General features: G+C 41.4%; 1 protein-coding gene across 2 annotated transcripts in view; it reads left to right on the plus strand.

Annotated features, from left to right (window-relative positions):
• UST (uronyl 2-sulfotransferase) overlaps nt 1–13,588 on the plus strand; it is a 292,969-nt gene extending 279,381 nt beyond the window's left edge. For both annotated transcript variants that reach the window (XM_073337584.1, XM_073337586.1), the window contains exon 8: nt 10,551–13,588. In XM_073337584.1, the coding sequence (XP_073193685.1) occupies nt 10,551–10,834 (284 nt within the window). In that variant the 3' untranslated portion in view covers nt 10,835–13,588. The remainder of the gene's footprint in view (nt 1–10,550) is intronic.
• Nucleotides 13,589–20,998: the final 7,410 nt, after the last annotated feature.

Consider the following 20,998-nt stretch of genomic DNA (forward strand, 5'->3'; position numbering starts at 1 on the left):
GTTTAATTCCTTCAATCTTTTTTCTAGTCAATCCCTCCATCTCCCTGAACAGCTTTGTTGCTCTTCTGTGAGCGTCCTCCAGCTTGTAAATTAATAATGAATTTAAGTTGGAATAACTATGGCACTATCTTCTCTCCTGTTTTCTCTCCTCATCCTGAAGATAAGACGACAAGCTGCTACATCCTTTGTGGGGATGTTCTTCCAGACAGGCACTGCCAGAACACAATAGTACTCCAGCCTTGATCCCAATACACTCCTAATCCAGACATCAGAGGGGTGTTATAGACTCTTCCCAGGGGGGGTTCCAGAATGGCACCAAGAGCTGAGAATCTGGCCCACTAGAGCCTTAAAATAGCTTTGCTGCCATGCAGTTAACTTTTTTTTTTTTGTCATTCTCAGTATATTAACCACCAAAAATCTTGTTTTAGGAGAACATTGATCATTTCAGTGGCATATCAAATAAGGGCCCTTCTAGACTGGCACATTACTACTAACCATAATGACATACATTTATTTCCATTAAATGAAGCAGTGGAGAAGTAAGTATTCACAGTAGTTCAGCTGCATGTGGGTTGAACATTGGGCCATTCCTGTGTAGCTGGGGAAATTAATTTACTGTATCTTTGACAACCACCTCTAATGTCCTGGGACTGACACAGCTACAATTACACTGCATAAAACAATGGAAGATATTGAATTTAGCCACCTGAAATGGAAACTCCACAACATAAAGAAGAAGGAAGTAAAACTTAACAGGAACATCTACTTCCTGAGAAAATGCAAGAAACAAAACATCGTCCCCAGAAGTCTCACCATCTATAACTTTCTGACTATTACATACAACTCAAATATGCTGAACAACTCTGCAGATGGACTTCAGAAAAGCTGAGGAACCATTTACTGCACCTCACATACTCCAAAAGGGAGCACCTCAAACAAGCCATCATCACATACTCCCACACACTGGAGGAAAATAATCCAGGAAAGTTACCTGGGAATCATGCAAGAAATCCAAAACAACTATCCAAAAAACCTGATGACAGGCATTCAACACAAAAACAAAAAGTGGAACCAACTACTCCACAACCCACAAAATACCACCTCCAGGAAAAACCATGGCACCACTACGCACCACATGCACACTACACACACCTGAACATCATCAGTTTATCAGGACTACCCTTCACTGGAGCTGAATTATCTGTTCTAAGGGACTGAATCTCTGTCTCACCACAGAACCTGATACCATACTAACATGTGGAGAACTAGGAGAATTCTTCCATCATCTCCACCTCAGAGAATTCTTTCACAATAATGACAGCACTCACAATTACCGCTTCTCCACTGACAATCATAAGAAAAAAGAATCATCTAACTGGAAACCACAGAATGGGTGAAACTACACTCTTAATTGTTACACTGATTGCTTCAGGAAAAACATGACTGCAAAATCCTTAACCAACATCCACCATAATCGCTCCACCGCTGAGAGGACAGCCAAACGGTCCCTAAATCTAACCACCAGTTAGTGATCAAACCAACAAACAAAGGGACACCATTGTAGTCCTCAACTATGATGACTACATTAGCAAGTTCAACCAACAACTCTGACACCACCTACTAAAAGGAACTCAAAGAAGACACCACATCACAATTTACCTAGGAATTTAAGGACATCATCAAATCCTTCCCCAAACAACTCCAAGAGAATCTCTACAAACTCACGCCCCACCCTCACTCCCAAACTCACCCAGAGACCTTCTGCATGCTTCCCAAGGTACACAGGCAGAGGAACTCAGGCAGACCCATCATATCTGGCCACAGCACTCTTACTGAAGGAATATCAGGACTCATATAAAGCATCCTGAAACCACTCACACAAAGGGCCAGCTTCCTCCAGGACACTAGTGACTTCCTCCACAAACATTCCTCCGTAACATTGTCAGTTTCCCTCAGAACACCATCCTGACCACTATGGATGTCATTTCCCTGTACACTAGTATCCCTCACAATGACAACATAGCTGCCTACCTCAAATATTTACATATATTTAACTCTCAGGTATCCACCCCAAACATGTCTCCAAACTCCACCATTTCATCCTCACCCATAACTGTTGTATAGTCAACAAGAAACATTTTGTCCAAATCATGAACATCAATGGGTAAGAGGATGGCTCCCCAAAATGGGACACCTTGAAGAAGAATTTCTGGAGAAATGCAACACGAAACATATAATATACCTGAGATACATGGATGATATTTTCATCCTCTGGACAGACAGCTTAAACTCCCTCATAGATTTATACCTCAACTTCAACAACCACCATCCATCCATTAAACTCTCTCTGGAACACTCCCACACTAATAACTTTTTCCTGGACACCATAATCAACTTCAACAATGGAACCCTACAGGCATCCATATACAAGAAACCCATGTATTACCACACCTACCTTCATAAATCCAGACACACCCAGAAATGAGTTATCTATAGCCAGACACTCAAATACCACAGAACATGTTCCCAGAAGAAAGTCCAGGATATACACCTTAACACACTCAAAACCACCTTCACTAAACAAAGACACTCCACCGGAGAAGTAGATTGCATCATGGAATGGACCACCCAAATATCCCAGGAGAACCTGCTTCAATACAGAAATAACTCCTGCACACCACACAGCACATCCCTAGTTGTCACCTACCGCTCCACACTGGAACCCATATGGGGTATCCTCAAGCAACTACAACCCATACTTGATGGGGACCCTATTCTGAAAGAAATCTTCCCTAAACCCTGACTTCAGGCCTACAAACAACCTTCCAGCCTCTCCAAGCTCATAATCAGAAGCAAACTCCCCACAGACCAGGACACACCAATTTAAAGCATCACCAAGACCCTGCCAGAACAACAGGTGCAAAACTCACAGACTTATCCCCACTGCTACAATGATCAACACAACACACCTTTCAAGATGCATGGATTCTACACATGCCTGTGACAACATGTGGGTTACTTCATCCAGTGCACTAAATGCCCCAGTAACAACTATGTGGGTGAAACCAGAAAAATCACTATTGTCTCCAGTGAACTCTTTCAGGAAAATGGCAAAAGTCAAAAACACCCTGTGATGCTGTACGATTAAAGATGACCCTTTGTATCATGGTTGCTGCTACTGTAGGTGTCAGTGGAAAAGTTATGATTTACTAAGTATGATTATCATGTTTATATGCGTGTATCATCTTTGTATCTGAAGTTATGAATATTGGCTACGTACTTGCATCTTAACCCTGTGTTGTATTCCTGGTTAACACACCCCAGGATAGGATTTACATCAGGGCTAGACAGCTATGTGTTGATGGCGTATTCAGGACACTCCACTCTCACAACGGGCTATTGAAGAAACTCATCCTGTCCAGATAGCTCTTCCTGAGGATGCCTCAGACAGCGAGGAGCCAATGGCCACCCCCCTCTGATTCAGCAAAACGTGTAAGGACATGTGATATGCTGCTGTGACCCTGGACTCGATCTTGGCCAACAACTCTCCACAGACAAGGGTTGTCTGCTTTGCTTGGGACAGTAAATTTCCATGCACATGGCAAAGGATATAAAAGACCTCTGAGACATCTCCATGTTGCCTCTTTCCTGATATAATTCTCTGGACTGTGGATTTACCACCACCATGGACTAAGGATCAGTCAATCTTTTGGAAGTTACCAGAGAGACTTTACAAGCCAGCAGTCTATACCAGTGGTTTTCCAACTTCGGGTCATGACCCAGTACTGGATTGCAGAAGTTAACACACTGGGTTGCAGCAGCTCTGGTCAGCACTGACAACCGGGCCATTAAAGGTCCTATCGGCGGTGCTGCCCAGCTAAGGCAGGCTAGTCCCTACCTATTCTGACACCGCACTGCACCCCAGAAGCGGCCAGCAGCAGGTCCGGCTCCTAGGCAGGGAAGCCATGGGGCTCCGTGCACTGCCCCTGCCCTGAGCACTGGCTCCACACTTGGGTGGGGGGGCGGTGCCTGCGGGCGAGAGCCACGTGGAGCCGCTTGCATACCTCCGCCTAGGAGCCAGACCTGTTGCTGGCTGCTTCCAGGGCACAGCACAGTCCATGGTGCCAGGACAGGCAGGAAGCCTGCCTTAGCACCCCTGCTTCACCGCTGATTAGGAGCTGACTGAGGTAAGCCCAGGCCCCAACCCCATGCCTCAATCCCCTGCCCCAAACCTGGAGCCCCCTCCTGCACCCCAAACCCTTCATTCCTGGCCTCACCCCAGAGTGTGCACCCCCAGCCCTGAGCCCTGACCCCCTGCCCCAGTCCAGAGCCCCTTCCCATACCCTGAACTGCTCGTTCCCAGCCCCACCCCGCAGCCCTCACCCCAGCCCTGAGCCCCTCCCACACCCCAAATACTTCATCCCCAGCTCCATTGGGTCACGGGCATCAACAGTTTTCTTCAACTGGGTCACCAGAAAAAAAGTCTGAAAACTCTTCTTTTATTAATAAAATCTTTAGTTAGTTTACTAAGGATTGGCTGACAGTGTGATATTTGGGTAAGATCTGAGATTCATATTGACCTGGGGGGTATGTGTCTTATCCTTTGGCATTAGAAAAAACATCACATACGGTGAAATGGGTTTTCAATAACCTCTCACTACATTAGATTTGATTGTCTAGATGGGAACCAACGGCTGAAATGCCTAAAGGGGACTGTGTTTGGCTTCTGGTTAACCAGTGGGATACTACAGAAGTTCTTTTGTTACTGGTTTGGTGAATCTAATTATAGAATAAACCACCAGTTTTTGGGGATCATCTGCCATGCTTCTTGCAGGTACCTGGTCATACACCCTAACACTTTTCACAAAGTGATCACTCTGTATCTGACCTGTCAGTCCTCATCCTCAAAGGAAACCTGCAGAACACTTTCAGAAGACAAGCCTTGGAGTTTAAATTCATAACTCTGTTAGACACTAAAAATCATGGACTGAACAGAGACACTGGCTTATTACAACAATCAGTAACCCACGGACCCTCTCTTCTTGTATTATGACTGCAGAGGTGTTCACGGGCCACTCTACCTTGAATGGACCCTTGGAATATGTGCTGACTACTTATGCTAAACAATTTGTGCCACCTTGCATTTAGCTATGGTCCTCGGAATACCCTTCCCACACCTTAAGAGCTCTATGTAGCTCGAAATCCTGTCTCTCTCACCAGCAGAAGTTGGTCTGATAAAAGATATGACCTCACCCACCTTATTTGTCTAACCATCATATTCACACAGTTTCAGGGCAGCAGAGTTGGGTTTTCCGTTATCAGCAATAAATGGGCTGATGTGCAGTTATATGCTGTTGCACCACTCTGTCATTCTAAAGCTCCAGCTTCGGCCATGTAACTCCTTGAGTTCCAGCTCCGCTCACCTATGTCTCCATCCTGAAAGATGCTGAGAACTCTCAATTCCTCGTGATTTCATTTAGAATTGAGAGTGCTCAGGATTAAGACCCCAGAGTCTTCTCATCTGAAAATATTCAATCGTTCGAGAAGGCTGAGTGATTTCCTAAATTCTCCATTTAGTAGAGATTTTTTTATCCTTATTTTGATTTAATATGGCAATGCAAAATTTTTCATGCAAGGGACATATGAAATAGTTTCCTACATTTCAGATATCAAACTGCTTTATTGCATTGAGGAATACAGATTTATTCTTTCTTTCTTTCTTGGTAAATACTTGTCACCAAGTTACCCAAAATGTATTTAATTTTTTTCATCCCTATTTGCATTTCAGTTTCTTTGTATCTTGGTTGTGTTAATACAAGACAGGCTGTGACTACTGCAAGAGGTTTTGCTCACTGTACAGTATATTCTTTTTAGTAAATTAAAGGAATGCCAAAACAAACACAGAAAAAATAACCCTAGAAAGTAAATGGTGTAGTTTGTTGCTCTCCATATGGTGAATTGTCACAAAGGTCATAAAAGGGGGGCGGGCGGTACCCTGTCCTCTGGTGGAGCAGCTGGATTTACATAACATTTCCAGATTGTTTACTTTGGCATGCTGCCAGATCTGCATAATTTTTATATTATGCTTGTTTGATGGATTAAGGGGAGGTGGTAACGATGACTTCAAGGAGTGGTTCTGTCATTTCCTTTTTATTTGTATTAAAGGGCCTTTTAAGAGAGTTGAAGATTATAAACTAGTCTAACTAAAATTTAAGTACAAATCAAGGTGAAGATCAGTTGCGTTATCAAAACTTAGCTTAGATCGAAGCCAGGAAGGCAGGCCCATTTTGATCATAGCCCTGGCCTGCACTTTTTCCCAAACAGCATATATACTTTTGTACTTTTACAGGCAGTTTATTACTAATTAAGAGCAGTTACTGTGAGGCAAACTGACAAAAGCCAAGAAATCTAAAATGCTCCTGAACAATCAAAAATAACCACAATGGGCTTGAGGTTCCCCTCCCATAGAAAAACTCACTGGAGAGGAAAATCACATCTGGAGACTGCAAGAAAAGCCTCATGAAGTTTCCTCCTCGTCATCTCCAAGGGCAAAGGGGGAGGGCGGTATGCGTTTGCAGCTTCTCAAAGCAGAAAGAGGGGGAGGCATGCTGTAACTCAAGGATCTGTGTGGTAAGCAAAGGGCAACTGCACATAGCTAAAAATCCTCTATGCTGCCTGCAGGCCTCTCCTCCCCAGGAGCAGCCCAGCTTTTCTAGCATTGCTGCCATTGGCACAATTCCTTGTGACTGAACACAAGCCCCTCTCTCTCTACTGGAGTTAGCAGCCACAAAGGGGAATTAGTGCTGCTAGAAGTAGGGATTTCCTACTGGGGTCCCAGAGAGACCATGTACAGAGAATAGCTGTTTCCAGTTCTTGCCCAGTGCCCCCACATCCCTCCTCCTGCCTCTAATCTGTGTCCTGTTTTGGAGGCGCTCCAAGGGAAATGGTCATGCAAGGGAACATACAGTGAAGGCACAGATCTCCCTTTTTTTTCCTTCCTTTCGTCCCCCTTCCCCCTCCCACACACACCAGATTATGCTTTCCTCTGCTCTCATGGAACTGGAGAGGAACAGCAGGCTCAGTAATTGCTAAGCAGGAGTAAGGGGAAAATATTTCACTTAAACTTTTTTTTAATCTACTACCAAATACATGCTAGACACTGTGCAGTCAAATATGAGGACAAGGTCCTTGCCCTGTGCAATCTAACTAGAATATTACTAAAATAAACATAGCTTTGGCTTTGAAGGCTCTTTCTGTTTTTAAGTAAGAAAACATGGATTGTAGCTGGAAAGTGTATTATCCAGGTCTTGCACTCACATAGCTGTTGTTCTATGCTTCCAGTCATCTGAATTTTCACAGGCATTGTTTTATTTATTCTGTTTTGCTTTGTGCATGCCTTTATGTAATGAACACTGTTATTGGGCCCTCTAGGTAAACTTAATATTTTTTCCTAAAATAGATGTCTTGTGGCTTTTATAGCTGGTTAAAAATATTACTGCGTTCCCTAAAAATCATTGTAGATCATTCCTGCTGGGTGAATATGTAGGTGTTGGAGTTCACAAAGTTGCTTCACTGTTCCTCCTAGGAACTCTGCCTTTGGAGCTATTGATCTATCTTGTAAACATATATGTAAATAATTCTTCAAATGTGTATATATGGGCCCCGACCTGTGAAGCACTTAAGCATACGCATAGCTTTGTTCACATTCACAGCTCCACAGACTTCAATGGAACAGCTCACCTGAGCAAAATTATGCACATGTTGGTGCTATGCAGGATTGGAACCTTTCTTTATAAACTACAATGGCTTCCTTTGGATGGAATACTGTATAGACCAAAAGTAGCTTTTTAGTTATATTAAACCATGTTGAGCTGTCCATGGTAGTCTTGCCTCAGCATGCTGGTTGTGTTTTGTTACTTCTTTGCCCAAGAAGAGGCAGCTACCAGTAAATCTTCCCTAGCAGGCAATTTAATTTAACTAGCCTCTCCAGTGCCATAAGATCTCTCTTCTCAATACCCCACTGCTGTGTCGTCTTGGATCTGTCCAAGCCTGTAGTGGTAACTGCAGGCACAATAAAGTGGATACTCCAACAGCAATACCAAGGCCCCCTCTGTTGTGACAGTTAATGACTAAAGTTGTGTGGAATATTTAGATTTCTTATTGGCAATTGGGAGGCACAGATGATGATCACTTCAGGGAAGAAATGAGCAGCAGAAACAGAGAAATTATCCAAGATCAAAGATCCGGTTTTCATACAAATCTTAGTAGTAAACGATGACGTAACAAAGAAGTATAAAGAACTGAACAGATAAAAATTAGTTCAGTTGTTTTTAAAATGGTTGTATTCTGGTGTTCCTCTACTAATAATTTATGTATCAGGAAGTTTGTGAAGGATAAGTGCTGCTTTGTAGGCTAGCAGAGTAAAAGGGTGTGGGGGTGAGAGAGAGAGAGAGAGATCACATGGTTTCGCGTCAACAGTTTGTCTTAGCACCAAAGACAAAATATTCCAGTAGACCTTTTAGATAATGGCAGTCTGGTACAATCGAGATCTGCTATAACACAGAGATAAGTTTGATGACAAAGAAGACAAACTCAGAGAAGAATAAGATTCTCAGATTTTTCTTCCTGCTGGGTTTGTTGATTTGTGTTTCTCTGATATTAAAATAAAACAATACTTAATGCTTTCAGGTCAATCTGAAGATGTTGGGCTCTAATAAATCACCATGAAGATGTTGAGAGACCATGGTGATGCATGTGGTATAAAGGAATGTATAAACAGGCCTTTCTCTTTATTTCAAGGAAACTTGCAAAGTGGTATAGGATATACACTACCGCCTTTATCCTTGCTCTAACTACGGGTATCCATCACTCAGAATCTCTGTCACCATTGTCTTGTAGCACTATCTTCAGACCAAGGTGACAAAGCCAGGTGGAACAACTGTCTCATCTTGCTGTTTCATCTCTTATTTCATGTCAGTGTTATCTAATATTTTGAGATCAAGATGTCAGTGGTAGGACCAAAATCCTTGATTCCCCTTTTCTTAGTTCTCCAGCCTGAACCTTTCAGTGCAACTCTCAATCTTTTTTTAAGAACATACAGCCTTCATTTTAGATCCAAACATATACGTCCCACATAATTTACTGCTGTTTCCCTTTCTGTTACTATAAATCATGAATATCGTACGCTCTGCATTGGGAAAACTAAGTGTCAGGAAACATGATTAGTTATAGAGATGAATTCCTCACCATTTTACATTTCCATCTCCACTTTTGCTAAAGAAAAATGTGGACATTAGGGAGGTTTCACAGTTAGAAGTTTAGTAAGTGGCTTTTGATCTACAGTATTAATGGCACTCTGAGCAGTTCCCTCCTCCTTACATTGACTTGTGACTTCTCTATCCAAAAGAGGAAGAAAATGTTGGGGATGCTCAATGTTGTCTCTTGGTCTTATGTTTCCATCTAGTGGAAAACTGGGAAACCACAAAAGTAAACATGCCCTTCTTCTGACCTGGCGAGCTCTTGCATGTTTTTTTCTCTGACATTAAAATAAAACCAATTCTTGGGAGAGAAAAGACAGCTATATGCTTTTGTTAAGTGAATAATTTTATTAGGTGTTGAGTTGTTTTATGTGAACTTATCACTTGTGAAAGCTATCTGATGCAATCCTATAGACTCAGGACAGGGCAAGATTCTTCAGACAGTCCAGTCAATGCACCTTAATTAACCATGGAGGGACCACCATTAGGGTGAGAATTCCCCATGCACAGCCAATCCTTGACATGTCTGCTACGGCTTTCCATTGGGCACTAGACTGTAACTCATCAAACTCATTTCACAAAGGCAAGCAAACAATCATCAGGTGAGAACAACTGTTGATCGGTACTAGCGTGCTGGATTCAGACAGGTAACATATGGGTTTGTGGCACTATATCTCATTACCAATTCCCCCTCCCCCAGCTATCTATCTAAATTAGAACAAGAAGAAAACACAAAGTATTTGGTATGTTTTTTAATTACTAGACCTAGCTATTTTGGGGAACATTTTCCCCCATAGCTAATGTTTACAGCAGACCAAGAAAGTACATTAAGTATTACATTGGAGACAATGGTTCCATTGAGCTCTAATAAATATTTAACCTTCCAACTACTTGAGAAAAGTTTTCCCAAGCTAGGTGTGATTATGTATTTGTGTACACTTAAATTATGCTCATTCATGATCCTAGTTTACTCAGAGAAGTGTGGCCAATTAGGAGCCTAGCTTGCCATATCCTGGCTAAATACAAGATTAGTGCAAGCGTCATTAGATAACCCCAGGCATAGAATAGCCATGTTCAAGTGTGCATGTGCAAATGTGCATGTGTAATTTTGAAAGTCTGGTCCACTATACTTTGTCCTTCTTTAAAAGTTTAATATTAAAAATTACTACACAAAAAGGGCTGGAGACATTTTTTTTAATCAATAATACAGTAGAACAATGCCTTAGTTCTAAAGAAGAATGTGATTTTTGGTTCTAACTGTTGATCAGATCCAAATTTTTTTTTCTTTTACAGAACATAGGAAACTTGGAAATCTGACTGTGACAGTGAAAAAGACCATCCCTTCTCCAGAAGCCATACAGATCCTCTACCAGCGCATGAGATATGAATATGAGTTCTACTACTATGTCAAAGAGCAGTTTCACCTGCTAAAGCGCAAATTCGGACTGAAGTCTCATAGCAGTGAACCACCTCCCAAGCCAGAATTCTTTATTCCTTCTCCCCTGGAAACTGAAGAACCGATAGATGATGAGGAGCAAGATGATGAAAAGTGGTTAGAAGATATCTATAAAAGGTGATGCAAGCACCGAGCTCTTCTCTGGTGACCCCTCCAGCTTTCTCAATATTTTTTTATTATTAAAAAAATATTCCTTAAGGGACTGAATTAATGCGCAGCAGCATTTAAAACAAAAAAAAGTTCCCACATGTTGGGGCAATTGAGAGACACCCGGTTTTGCGGGTTATATTTGTTTAATTTTATTATATTTTTCTTGACTCCATAGGATCCTTTATATGACATATTTTAAGATGGAACCATCTGTCATCTCATCACAAAATAACTTTTGCACAGTAAAATGCTTCTGTACACATGTACCCATTTGCAAAACAACATATATTATGTTAGACGTCATTTACCAAGTAACTTTCATAAAATCTCTGTCACCAGTAAGTCATAATACCATGCCCATTACTGTGGCATTGAACATCTGACACCGTTTATAAGCTAGTAGGGATACCACTGAAGCATAGCAACAACATCTGAATAGCAAGCAAATATAAATGGTTATATGATCCAGAGCCATTGTTACAACACATAAGGTTCAAACTGTATTGGACTCAAAACAGAATAGACAGTCTCCCCTGGGGGGCTTCCAGTGAGAGGCGTCCAATGTACACTTCAACCAGATTATATCTGGCGAAATAAAACAGGTTAAAGAACCCAGTTAACTGGAAGGGTTCACAGAGTCAAAATGGAAAAAATTATCAGCGAAGTTGAATGATTGAGATGAACGGGTCGATGGAAAGCCAAGGGGACGGTATTGTGTGGTCTTGGGATTTTATTTCTGCAGTTGAGAATGTTGCTCTGAGGCCCTGGAGGAAGAGGTGTGGGGCGTAGTTTTTATTTTAAAGAAAAAAATTATACTATTGTTGTTCCTACCATGGTCACAGACCCAAAATTATACATAGAAGTTATTCATGCTTTCCTTTAGTATGAAGATTTCTGTAACCTCAGTTCTGTGAGTCTTCATATCTCATGCAAATAATTAACAGAATTAAGGTGAAATACAGGTGAGGACACCAAATTTGGGTGGAAGTGAAGTAAACGTGATTTTAAAATGAGGGATTTTTTTGTAATAAGAGACATTGACAGGTATGACTGACCTCTTACATATTGATAAAATAAAACAAAGAAAAAGAATATCAATGTGGCATCAGAAAAACAAAACACATTGAATGGTATATTGGTATGAACGACGCTGAAAGTTTAAGTATTGTTATCAGGAAACACTAAAAAGTGGAGTGAATGGGACTGGGTGATGAAATGGGGAAGTTCCATTTAAGTTTTCCCCAGGATTTCTGGTACAGTTTTGTGACATTTAGGACTAGACTTTAACGTGGACAATGTGCCCATACACGCCAGTAAGTATCTACTTTGCACTCCTAAACAGACTACTCCAATCTTGGGTCCATGCACATAGGAGTAAGCAGAGCTGCTTACCTGTTTGCTCCCTCCCTGGAGTCAAGTGAGTGAGGGATGGGTGGAGTCTTGGCTTCACGTGCACACTTGCTCATCAGCAAGCTGTGTCAGTGTGGCATGAGCAGGCGTAAACTACTAGCGCATAGACCAAGGAAGAAGCGCAGGAGGAATTGTAAATCCGAGGGGTGTCTCTACATCACAATGCCTCCCTATATCACTTCTTGGAGGGGTACAACATGTGCACCACACCTTGCATGGGGCTGTGCCTATATTCACAATCTAATCGTTGCTAGATTTCTTCTAGGCCAGTGGTCTTCAACCTTTTTTCATTTGTGGACCCCTAAAAAATTTTGAATGGAAACCTTTGGAAATCTTAGACCTAGTCAGCAAACTTCCAAGGGTCTGCAGACCACAGGTTGAAAATCACTGTTCTAGGCAATTTTGGCTGGTCTCTTTGGTAATTGCTTCAGGGGAGTTTCACTGTCTATGTATAGTCTGCAAAATGGATCTCCATTTGGAAGTAAAAAGCAAAAGTTATTTTGTGATTGAGGTATGCGTACAGGCCCAAGCTATGAAGTGCTTTCCAGAGGCTTACCCTTCCATGAGCCTGCAGGGATCCAAAATATATGGTGGGCCATCTTCATTATCTAACTGGTCTTTATTATAGTCGTCTGCAGAGAACAGAAGTAAAGAAGCATAATCGTGTTAAGACATGATAATTTTCAGAAAATATTACGGGGGGGGGGGGATTTTATTCTCACTCCTTACATCCCAGTTGTGTGGTACCAATGCACTACTGTGAAAGAAGGCATTAAAGAAAGCTGCAAGTGGCATAGATGACAATTAACATAGTCACTAAAATATGAATCTGCTGCATTGTATATTTTAAGTGGTTTCTATGAAATTACATTGAAAGAGTAATGATTAGTTTACACACTGTGGAATTGTTATATTTTGGAAAGACAATTAATATTCTCATCTTTTTAAAAACAAATTCTGTCCAAGTCCTTTCACAAGTGTCATAGCAGAATAATCAGTCACTTAACTCATTCACCCTTCCTGCAAATTCACTTCCACTTACTATAGACATTTCAGTCTATTTTTATCTTTATTTAATGATATCTTCAGCCCTAATTATTTTATAGCCTAAACATAAAAACTGGTACGTGATTTATTCTCTGGGTTTTAATGTTGTATTTTTCCTAACAACTGACCTGGCCGCTTCTCCCTGAATGGTAACTTCATGAATGTGTTGGCACATAAATGTCTACAATTCCTGGCCCAACAGTCCCTTTGTTTGTCATGAAATATGTTTTATATTTTACTTTAATGTATAAAAAGAACATTTTAAGCTGGTTAATCTTTGATTTATTTATTATAACTTTCCAGAACATTCCAAATTCTAAGTTGCTCAGGAAGGAGTTGATTTAAATGGTTTTATTTTGGTCTGATGGATTTCTTTTTTTCTAAAACAAAAAAATCACTGTTATAAACCTTTAGCCCACAACAGCTTTGCAGTAAGTGCCGTATATGTATGGGTACTCGATAAAAATAAGAAAACATATCTGTACATTAGCTTAGCTTTAAATGAAAGGAATCTTTGTTTGGCATGAAATATTCTTTAACTTATTCACTACCCTCTCTAAGATTCTGAAATATAAAAAACCCGTGTGGGAGGGTGGGGGGAGGTTTCGTTTATTGGGACTTTTTGTTTTTAACTCCAATGATGTTTGAAAATACAACTTGTGCTGTTCTACTCTGCTTCGCCATATCCTGTTTGGTTCCTTCTCACCATAGCCTATTTGGTTACTCAAATTTTCCTTATCTGAATGTAATGCCAATGGATGGCACTTCATCTGGACACTCACCCTGTAGAGCTTTGTTTTATACAAAATAATTTATTATCTAAAAGGCCATACTGCAATAGTCAGATTCAGGCAGGTTGTTTCTGGGTGGTTATTCTACATGTTGAATTGCCTTGAGGTACAAGGCCAAAGACTCAGTTACTTTAACCACCTGATAAGTGCTGTAAATATCCAGAGATGCACTGCCTGGTCTGCTTTATTGCTGTGAAATGGAACTTATTTTTATGTACAAAGGGAAACAGTTTAGACCCATACCCTGCATTTTACTAGATATTATAGGTAAGATTGTATTGGATACCCAGGCTAAAAAGCTCCAATTGTTTCCAGAGTCTAAAGCCATTTTAAAATATAAAAGAATCACCAGTGGCAGTGCTCTCGTACTAAACAGAAAATAAACCATTGTTATAGTGCAACATTCTGGGGGGAAAATAAACGTTAGTTATACATTTCAAGTGACAGTGATGAATGGGGCGTGTGTGTTACTGTTTCTCTTCCATGTGCATGGCTGCATCAGAACATCTAAAATGCATGAGGAGGAGTAGCTCAAGATAACCGAATGTGTATAAAATGAATGGTACATTTGGAGTATTTCAGTTTGTTTTAAGTTCTTTGTCCCTGGTCTTTGTGATAAGTTGCTTTGATTTTGTTGTATAGTTTGATTATCAGTGCCATAAAAACGTTAAACGGAATGATAAAATTCAACCATTGGTGAATAAATCTTCAGGTTCTAGTGGCTAAAAGCCATTGAAGTCTGACTCCTATCAGTATTTATTACAGTAAAATTAGTTTTTAAAGGGAGGGCACACTATTTGTACTGTTAGGGAAACCAGGTTGAATGGCATTTTGTACACTCACACCAAAAAAAATAGTCTATTGTCCACCAAAATGTAATTTAAAAAAAAACAAGTTTAATTCCCACACAAAATAAAGCCCTGTCATTCACAACTAAGGTTGAATGGTGCTTTGTTTTTTTTCCTTAACTTAAAAAAACCAATCCTGCAGTATTCCATATTAATAGCTCCAGCACGGCAGAATCATTACTGTAAGCCAGAATGTTTAGGATCATTGCATTGTAATACCATAGCACTTTCTCTTTTTTTAAAGGAATCAGTGCACAGAGGTCCACTGAAAATAATTCAGCATCCTGTTTGCACAAGCACATAAGCAAAGCAAGTACTCAGCATTGTTATTTATAAATTGTCATCAATGTACTTGATCCCATGTACAAAATGAAGACGACTAAGACCTTATCATACGGAATTTCAGTCTTAGGACCTAATCTTGCAAACCACTACCAGCCGTCGTGCTTACTGCCATGAAATCAGTGGAGCTACTCTCTCTGGTATGCACTGCTCACTAGTCAGTGTTTGAAAGTTTAAGCCCTTGTTCAGACACAAACAAAACAGTTCAGATGTGCATATCACACTGGAAGACAGTTCAGTGGAAATGACCCTTAATGGGCAAAACTTTGAGTAGCAGGGGAAGAAGCTCATTTTAAAGATTTTTTTTGGTAAGGCCCAGATCGTCACCTGGCATGAATTGGCATGGTACCATTGGTCTGGCTGCCTATATTTTGCCTCACATATAACTCAAAAGCTGCCTGATGCATTTGCTTCCAATTGTCCAAAAATTGATGCATTCTGTGCGTAACTGTGGCATGGAGGGAATTTTTACAGCTCTGTTATAACTTGTTGAAAATAGGGCTGTGTAATGGAAATGCTGACACACCTTGACTGGAAGCACAAACATGGCACTGCGTGGTACCTGACTGGCTTTTTTGATGGACATGTGCATTCCTTCTTTCGCATACAGCTCTCCTGGCTGGCAGGCCGCACAAATGTATTTGGCCACATGCTGTGCTTCCCCAAGTATGGCCAGAATCACAATTGAGCATTAGTCAAGTGGTAAGATTTGACCAATAGTGTATTTGAATGTGGATTTTGAGTATAAACGTGAATTTCCTTTTCTTAGTATATAAAGGAAGTATACAAGTCTGTTTTTGTATTTAAGTGGTTATGGAAGAATTTAACAGTCTTAAAAGAGGAGCTAATGGGAGCAGATTTTATGCAAACCTTCTTCACATAGTCCTTTCAATATACCTCATCTGTAACAGTCTTTCTATTCCAGTTTTGGTGTCTCTTGAACAGAGATGCCAGTGGCAATGAATTGTACCCAACTGCGTGGAAGTTTGTGCTGTGAAGAAATGTGGGGATTAGGATAGGACCAGAGGGGATGGGCTGTCCACTGATAAGAGCAGGGGCCTGAGAAATAAAACGTAAGGGTTCAAGTTCCAGCAGAGACCTTACACAAGCTGTTTGCTATTCTTGTGCCTATCCAGTTTCACCAAGTGCGTTGACAAAGTGGGACCATGACTTAAAACCAAATGCTGCCTCGGGTATGAGCTTCACTGAGTTAATTTTTTTTAATTCTTTTGTGCACGCTTCAAAACTGCAAACCTGCCCAAGAAACTTTACTAACTATCTTCACAAGGAGACAGCCTTCACTGGTGAATGAAGACCAGGAATTGCTTGGATTCATGGACCTGCCGGAACAAAGTCTACCCAGGTTGATCTCTGGTACTGCCAACCTATTACCTCCAAATTCAGTGCTATAGACAATCAGAGACTAGAAATCATTAGCTAATGTTTTCCCAACACTTCCAAACTGTAAAGTGCACTATACTGCAAATTCAAAGTATTACTGGATAATAAGCTTTGGTTCATACCATGCCAAGATGATATGGGAAAGTTAGGGAATGTCTACCCTGTGAAGTTAATTTGGATTAAGATAAAGTGTAAATTTAAAGCAGAATAGCTATTCCTAATGCGCTGTGTGAGTACTCTTGATTCTGGAGTAAGAGTGCCTTATTCCACACCAAGTTAATCAGGACTAATTAACCAGGAATAGCTATTCTAGAATAGCTCCCCATGTAAACAAACACATAGAGAGTCTCAATAATGAAAGGAATATTGTAAAGCCCCAAACTGGCCAGTTGCTGTAATCTCCCCATTCTAGTCATGATTCTCCACAGCAGAAAGGAGTAGGCTCAGGGAGACGATTGAAATCCAGTCTGAATTAGTGCAAGAGGGAAGCTGCTATACCAGCTCTGCATGAGGAAGGTTCCTCCTACACAAAGGAAATTCTCATTTGGGAATCTCTGGGCGACATTGGTCTGTGTAAGCAGAAGGAGGGAGGGTGTATTAACCATGTCAAGTGCCCTTATCAGCTGGGAGAATCCAGCCCTAAATATCACAAGAGATTCTAAACGAGGTTACTTTGTGACACACAAAAATAGGGTAGGGGGTAACTAAAGTTGGGCTTCTAAATTCACAGTTAGGACTAGATTGTGGGGGAGATTTTCCAAAGAACAAACAGCAGATAAGCACCTGATTCCCATTGAAATCAATGAGCAGGTATTTTTTATTTTAACTTTTTTCACCCATTTTAGAGTCAAGCAGATCTACTTGTAAACTGTACCTGATACATTTCCCAAGATTGATCCATCAATCCATTTAACTTATGTACTTTTATCCCCACCCCCATTTCCATAGTATCTGAGTGCCTTACAGTCCTTAGTATTTATTTGTCTGTAAGATCGGGGTGTATTATTAATCTCCACTTAACACATAAGGAGCTGAGGCACAGAATGACTAAGTGACTTTCCCAAGGTCACATAGGAACTCTGTGGCGAAGCACAGGCCTGCACCCATGTCTTCCAAGTCCCAAACTTGCATCTTAACCAATGGACCAACCCTCCTCTCTTTCAATGGCCACTAGCTTTTAGAAGGCAGGACATTGGTTGTGAGTAATTTTAATATGTGGATCTTTTATTCAGTAAAAGCAATGTAAAATCTTAAATGTGAGCAATGAGGTCCCAATGGGACATCCAACCATTTTTGTCCTTTATGATTAGTTGTTGTTGTTTATTCTCTGTTTAGAGTTTAAATAATAAACACCCAGACAAACAGCTCTAGGCAATTGCAAATGACTGCAGAAAAAAACATCATATAAATAGTGAATGAACTAGATCAGCACAACAGCCCCTTTAACCACCCCCCAAGTATGTACCCAGAGCTTCCTCTCAAAATCCCAGTCAAATCAATGGTGCTTGCAGCATGCCGCAGGGTCATCCATGTGCTATTTTGCCCCAAAGTGTTCTTGTTATATTATCTTGCTTATTATTATTTGTGTTGCAATAGTGCCTGGGAAACTTAACCACGGACCGGTCCCCATCGTGCTAGGTGCTGCACAGACACAGAACGAGAAGACCATCTCTGCCTCCAAAGAGTTTACAATCTAAATGTGATATTAAAAAAACAGTTTCTGACCTCTCTCCCCCCAAAAGTGTGTGTGCCTGAAGCTAGCAATCCAGTGATCTTACGACTGTAACAATCACCTTCCCTTACCCCATCCCACCTTTGCTGTTTGTTTGACCTCACCTGCTATGTAACATCTACAGCATAGAGTGCACGCTCTTTGGGGCAGGAGCGATCTCTCTTCTGGGAAGCATCTTACACATTTTATGAATGAAAATGGGCACAGACCAAAATTCTGCATCTGACCACCCAGCACTTTGTAGAGGGAAATACAGAAGCTGAACCCAGCTCTACATATTGCAAAGCTTGTGTGGGATGAACCTAATACCCCAGGATCTCAACTCTGTATGTGTTTTAAAGCTGGTTTCTGATCCAAATATTGGATTTGGGGCCATCTCTGTTGACATAATTCCTGTCAGAAGAAAGAGTTGAATTTAACCCCTTTATTTTTAAGGAAGAAGTCTGAAATGTGCACAATTGTCAACCGACATTGGCAGGTAAGTTCATAAGGAGAGGAAGGGAGCCTCAGAAGTATCTATCCCAAAACCTGGAGGGTGGGGAGGGAAGAAGAGCCAGCTTCTCAATTGCAACCAACCTCTGGACATTCCTGCCGAACATCTTGTGGACAGGTTTGTGCTGGTCCTGAAAACCCTCTCTAATGCCTTCTCTAGGGTGGGGGCAGGGCTGGGTCAATGGGAGCATGGTTTCCAAGGACACTATGCTGCTTTGGGTGTATGGATAGTAGGGACGAGCACCATCTGTGCGGTGAGTACCCCACAGAAGGGCTGAGATGTGTGCCGTTTCCCTCTGTGAGGTCAGAAGGCCATGTTCGCTCTGGGGATGTGAAAACCCCACTCCACACAATGGAAACTCAGAAACTTGTGTGTGAAAACTCCCTGACTTTTCCACATCACTATGGAACTCCGGCAGGCTTTGCCCTGGAGACCATCATTTGGCCTATCAATATTGGCCAGAAGCTGAGTTTTCTAGTGACTCTACAATCTGACCCTTGTAGGTCACAGTCCATTGGTCAATGCATGGGGCTCTTCGTGCTAAACCTCATTGGAATTTGGAAACAGTTCAGCAAACTTGAACTCTACTTTGTCTTTTAAATATTAAGTGTCAAACACCAATGCACATGTCGTCTTGAGTGATGAGTGGAAGGAGGAGAAGGAATTATTGTGTAGTCAGCTCTGTTTTTCCAAAATGATATTCTGTGAATCAACAGAAAGCGGCCTTTTTAGCCTGAGGAGAAAAGTAGCTGTTCTGACATTTTTATTTTATTTTATTAATTACTAATTGGCATTTGTATACAGTTGTTCATCCCGAAGGAGCGCAAAGCACATCTCATATTTTATACAACACACCACTGCATCCAGCTCTAGGGAGCAGGCTGTTTCAGAAGTGTTAAGGTCCTATTGACTCCCACAGGAGAAGCAAGGGCTGTACTCTACACCAGTAGTTCTCAAAGCTGGTCTGCCAGTTGTTCAGGGAAAGCCCCCTGGCGGGCCGAGCTGGTTTGTTTACCTGCAACGTCCGCAGGTTCGGCCGATCGTGGCTCCCACTGGCTACGGTTCACTGCTCCAGGCCAATAGGGGCCGCAGAAAGCGGCACGGGCCGAGGGATGTGCTGGCCGCCCTTCCCACAGCCCCCATTGGCCTGGAGCGGCGAACCGCGGCCAGCGGGAGCCGCGATCGGCCGAACCTGCAGACGTGGCAAGTAAACAAACCGGCCCAGCCTGCCAAGGGCTTTCCCTGAACAAGTGGTGGACCAGCTTTGAGAACCACTGCCCTACACAACAATTGGAATGGAGGCAGAGGGAAAACGTTTTGGCCAAGAACAGCTCTACCACATTTCACAGGATTGTTAATGTCTACACAAAATAGACAAGACTTCAGCTTCCACCCACATCCGCTAGAAAACTTTGAAAAACATTCCATTTAAATAGAGTTCTACTTTGCTCCAAAATTTGATCTTTGCTTTCCCTTGTTCTTTATTGCAAAGGAGATTTGAATAAAATCAGGATCCCTGTTTTCTAAAACTTCATCTGCTCTTGCTGTGCCTTTCCCTGTGTGAAATCACCCTCTATTGTTGATGCTGGTCACCAGCTGTCACTTACTGTGAGATGTCCTAAGCAGAGTATGATCACGCAGAGACAGTGTAGTCTAGTGGACTGAACACAGCTGGATTGCAGGATTGCTATTCAATTACTTGGCCTTGGGTAATCGCTTAATCTTTCTCTATCTTAATTTCCCCATCTGTGGAAATTGGCGCATAATAGTTACCCTCTATGCAGAAGTTTCATGAGGATTAATTAGTAGGGTTCTTTGATTATATAAATCACAATAGAAATGTGACAGCCAAACTTCTCAAATCAATATGCCTTAAATTAGTCACCTAAATCTATATCTAGTTACCTAACCTAGGGTCCATTTGAATCAATGGGAGGTTTTCCACTGTCTTCTGTGGGCATTGTACCAAGTGATCGGATTTTTCAGAAATGCTAACCATTTGTAGGTCCCATTGACTTCCACAGGAGATGCAAGTGCTTAGGACCCATAGAAAAACAGACTTGGTAAAATT

Source organism: Lepidochelys kempii, chromosome 3 (assembly GCF_965140265.1).
Source record: "Lepidochelys kempii isolate rLepKem1 chromosome 3, rLepKem1.hap2, whole genome shotgun sequence".
Lineage (NCBI taxonomy): Eukaryota > Metazoa > Chordata > Testudines > Cheloniidae > Lepidochelys > Lepidochelys kempii.